The sequence below is a fragment of the Trachymyrmex septentrionalis genome, unplaced genomic scaffold (genome assembly GCF_001594115.1).
Source record: "Trachymyrmex septentrionalis isolate Tsep2-gDNA-1 unplaced genomic scaffold, Tsep1.0 scaffold277, whole genome shotgun sequence".
NCBI lineage: Eukaryota > Metazoa > Arthropoda > Insecta > Hymenoptera > Formicidae > Trachymyrmex > Trachymyrmex septentrionalis.
Window position 1 is genome coordinate 57438 of NW_017305438.1, and position 3937 is coordinate 61374.

Below are 3937 nucleotides of genomic sequence, written 5' to 3' on the forward strand. Positions count from 1 at the left end.
CGAGAGCACCACCTCGACCTTCAGAGTGGGATCGATCATGTCAATATGCTGTTTGGATGCTATAGACTTTAAATAAAAATAATTAAAATATTTTTATAAGTATATATCATATATATTACTTATAAGCCCTAAAACTTTTTGAAAGTAAATCTTACACTAAAGAATGAAAATTTATTCTTAAAGATTGAAAATTGAGCCACTCTTTGTCAAGACTCAAATTTCACTTTTAGAGTAAGATTTCATTCCAAAAAATTTAGAGAGTATATAGAATTAGTATATGCTTTAAATCAACATATATTAATATAAATTAGATGTTATGTTAATATATATTAATACAAGTTATAGTCTTCCATTTCAAATTTTCTGTTGTTGACTGTAGGTCAGTTCATGTTGTACTTTTTGTACTTAAAATCTTCACTTTCTTTCGTCCGAATATACATTTATTTCGTTTTAAATGCACAAATTTTTGAAAATTGTAAACAATGCAAATAAATATCTTATATCTTATAAGTTTATTCTTTGTAGCTGAACTAAAGTATACATTTTTGTATTTAAAATAAAATAGGTATATGTTTGATATTTAGTGAAAGCGAAGAAAGTAGTCGATTTTATAGTACAATTCAACGCAGTAATAAATAAACAAAGCTATATATTCGAAATTTGTCGAAAACAAGGTAGAGAGTTTTAATGCAATTCAATTTAATTCAGTGCCGTGATAAAGAACAGACTTCTTGTCCAGCTTGTTCTATTTGTGATAAGTTTAGTAACACATGGTGGCGGTCTGACGCAAATGCAATAGAGTGTTAGTTGCGATTCAAGATTTTCTCTCGCAAAATACAGACGATATTTTGTGAGACACTTACGAAAACACGTAGCAAAGGGCGCATCGACGCTGCAGACGACTGCATCAATCGGCGGATTAACGTAAAATTAAATATCGATGGAGAAATTGTTAAAACCTGATTACGATGAAACGCATGACACACAGTGCATGTAAAGATGCAAGTGAATACTTCAGAGTTCAAGAAGCTTTAATAGAACTATTACGGAGTTCGAAAAGCGATTCATAGATGTCTCCCTTACAGCTATTTTTATAGAGTTCTTTAGGTTTGTTTTCTGCACTGATTGCATTAGTTCAAAAAGTGTACATTAAAACGTTTTCTGTTCTCAAAATGGCGTCAGCGACGGTGTTTTTTGTCCACTGCAACATATGTGTATAGGTTTTTTATTAACTTGCTTCTACAGCGATATATTGTTTGTTTATTAATATTCAAATTGTCTTCCTTTCATTGTTTAGGGGTTTACAACTTTTCGCATATAACAAGAACAGAGCAGGCTTTCGTTTTGAATAAAAATGCATCGAATTAGCCTAATTTCATTAAAATCGCAAGTGAAGTAACGATTCTAAATAAATGCAGACTAAAATACGTGTACATAGCGTTGTATTAAGTCGGCGTGACAGATTTCCTGCAGAAATGCGACAAATGAGCATAATTTTATTAAAATTCAAGGTGAAGGGCGTCTTCTAAATAATTATCCGAGAATTTATGAGTAATAAAATGATAAATATATATAAATAATAGCACGCCTACATATAAAAATATTTTATGTCATCATTATCTTTAATTAAGAATTTTTTTTAATGGAATTGCATTCATTTTTATCACACATCAATCTAATATTTTTATGTAAATATGCGACGCCATTTTTATCTTGCACTAAAACGTTTTTTATTCCCTATCTGCACGTTTACACTCGTCAGTTCTGGATTACACTAATTCAGTTCAGTTCTAGTGTAATCCTCGTGTAGGAACAGAAAGTAAACCTCTTATAATTATATACACGCACGCACGCACATATACATATATAATAAAGTTTATAATTTAAAATTATTTTTGTTCATTAATATTACGGTGTATATTTTGTATTTCATTTTTATATTAAAATAACTTTCACACAGGAAATTACAAATAATTAAAAATTTTTTATGATTTGTAATATTTATTATACTACACAATTAATATTAATAATGCAATGTATATTATAAATATTTTATAATAATATATTTGTTATAATAATATATGCAATATATATAATACAATATTTTTCATTGTTCATGACTTTTGTTATACATGTAAACAAAGAATATAATAAATATTAATACAACGTAACTAGTTTAATATTTATATAACATCAGAGTAATTTATTATTAGTTTAACATTGAAAAGTAATATAACTTATGTAATATAAAATATATATTTTTTCGAGCATTTTGTGCTTCTTCATTAATATTATTAATACAAATTCTTTTATTCTGTAACTAAAAGAAAATATGTTAATTTTAATAGTTAAATCAATTTAAAAAGTTTGCATCCCCATATACAAGGTAAATCAGAGACGTTGAAGCTTTTTACCCTATGAGAAAATAATTGACTGCGCACGTTATAATTTAATTAGGTATGAAGTCGATAATTTTCTCATAGAGTAAAAAGTTGATTCAACCACTGATTCACCCTATGTATGTATATACATATACAGGGTGCGGCAGAGAAACTTACTTTTTTTAAAGGTTAATAAAAACGAAACTATTGCAGATATCGGTATAATTCTTTTTTCCTCTTACAGATCACCTCATCAAATTTTTTTTCATGCACTTTTGAAAATTACATCTATCAAATGACGGCCGCCGTTGTCTATGCACTGATTGAGTCGATTTCTGAAGTTTTGCGTCACTCTCTGAAGCATGTCCACCGGTATTTCGGCGATGGCGTTCCGAATGTTTGTCTTCAGGTGAGCTAGGGTCTCTGGTCGATCGTTGTAAACAATAGACTTCAAATAACCCCATAGGAAGAAGTCGCATGGAGTCAAATCTGGCGGCCATTACCAAAGTATGCCTCGACGGCAAACGTGCGATGCTCTCTTGTCCAAAGCATGATCGAGACTGGCTGTGGGGGGAACAAAAATTGAGGACCTATCCTTTCGGACGCACCCCCTCCCAGCTTCCTACCTTCACCCCTTGCCTTTTGGCGCGTTTTTCAAAAAAGTAAGTTTCTCTGCCGCACCCTATATCTTAGTGTGTACTATAGTAACATATGTCGCAGTACGTATTTCGAACGTTCTGAGAACGCAATATACTTTTTCAATATCCCATGAAACCTGCTTAGAATTAACATGTGCTATTAGAGTTATGATTCTCATCGAGTTTAAAATCGCCTTATATATATTTATTTCATATAATTTAAAAAAAAAGTATAAAGAAAATTAATTTTTTAATTAGATTACATATTAATAAATAAAATGAAATAAAATAAACATATTATTTTTAAAAAATATAAAGAAAATGAATTGTTTTAGATTACGTACCAATAAATAAAATAAATATATGAATAAAAAAATATAAATATGATCAACATAATAAAAAAAAATGAAATGGAAAAAATAAATAATAAATACATAATAATTATAATAAATAATAACGATACTAATATTAATAGTATATTATTATTATTTGTAATAATAATTAGCACAAATGTTAAAATTAATTTATTAAATTCATTATAATCAAATGTGAAAATTAATTTATTTCGAAGACTTAATTTTTCTTATATTATATTTCAGACAAATTTAAAAAAAAATAAAGGTACAATTATATATGAAAAATAAGGTTTCAATGAAATGTATTAATTTTCACACGTATTAGTTTAACATTTATGTACAATATATATGTAATTTATAATGTAAAAGATTTCATAGACATAAGATCTTAATAATTTTTGAAATATAATGTCCGAATAGTATAAATAGAGTAGAAATTTTATCTACATCTTTTCTAATTGCTCAATGATAATCTAAAAATGATATCCTAAGAATTATATGTAAAGTCATTCTAAGATCATCTGAGATAGAGATTTTTATCATGATCAAAAAATGACATAAA

The 3937-nt window shown here is 27.7% G+C and overlaps 1 protein-coding gene across 1 annotated transcript in view; it reads right to left on the reverse strand.

Moving 5' to 3' along the window:
* The window catches only part of LOC108749223 (nucleoside diphosphate-linked moiety X motif 8), a 2456-nt gene extending 1459 nt beyond the window's left edge, over positions 1-997 (reverse strand). Inside the window, exons 1-2 of the mRNA XM_018487787.1 lie at positions 864-997; positions 1-66 (exon numbers count right to left, since the gene is read on the reverse strand). Of these exons, the coding sequence (XP_018343289.1) occupies positions 1-66; positions 864-908 (111 nt within the window). The 5' untranslated portion in view covers positions 909-997. The remainder of the gene's footprint in view (positions 67-863) is intronic.
* Positions 998-3937: the final 2940 nt, after the last annotated feature.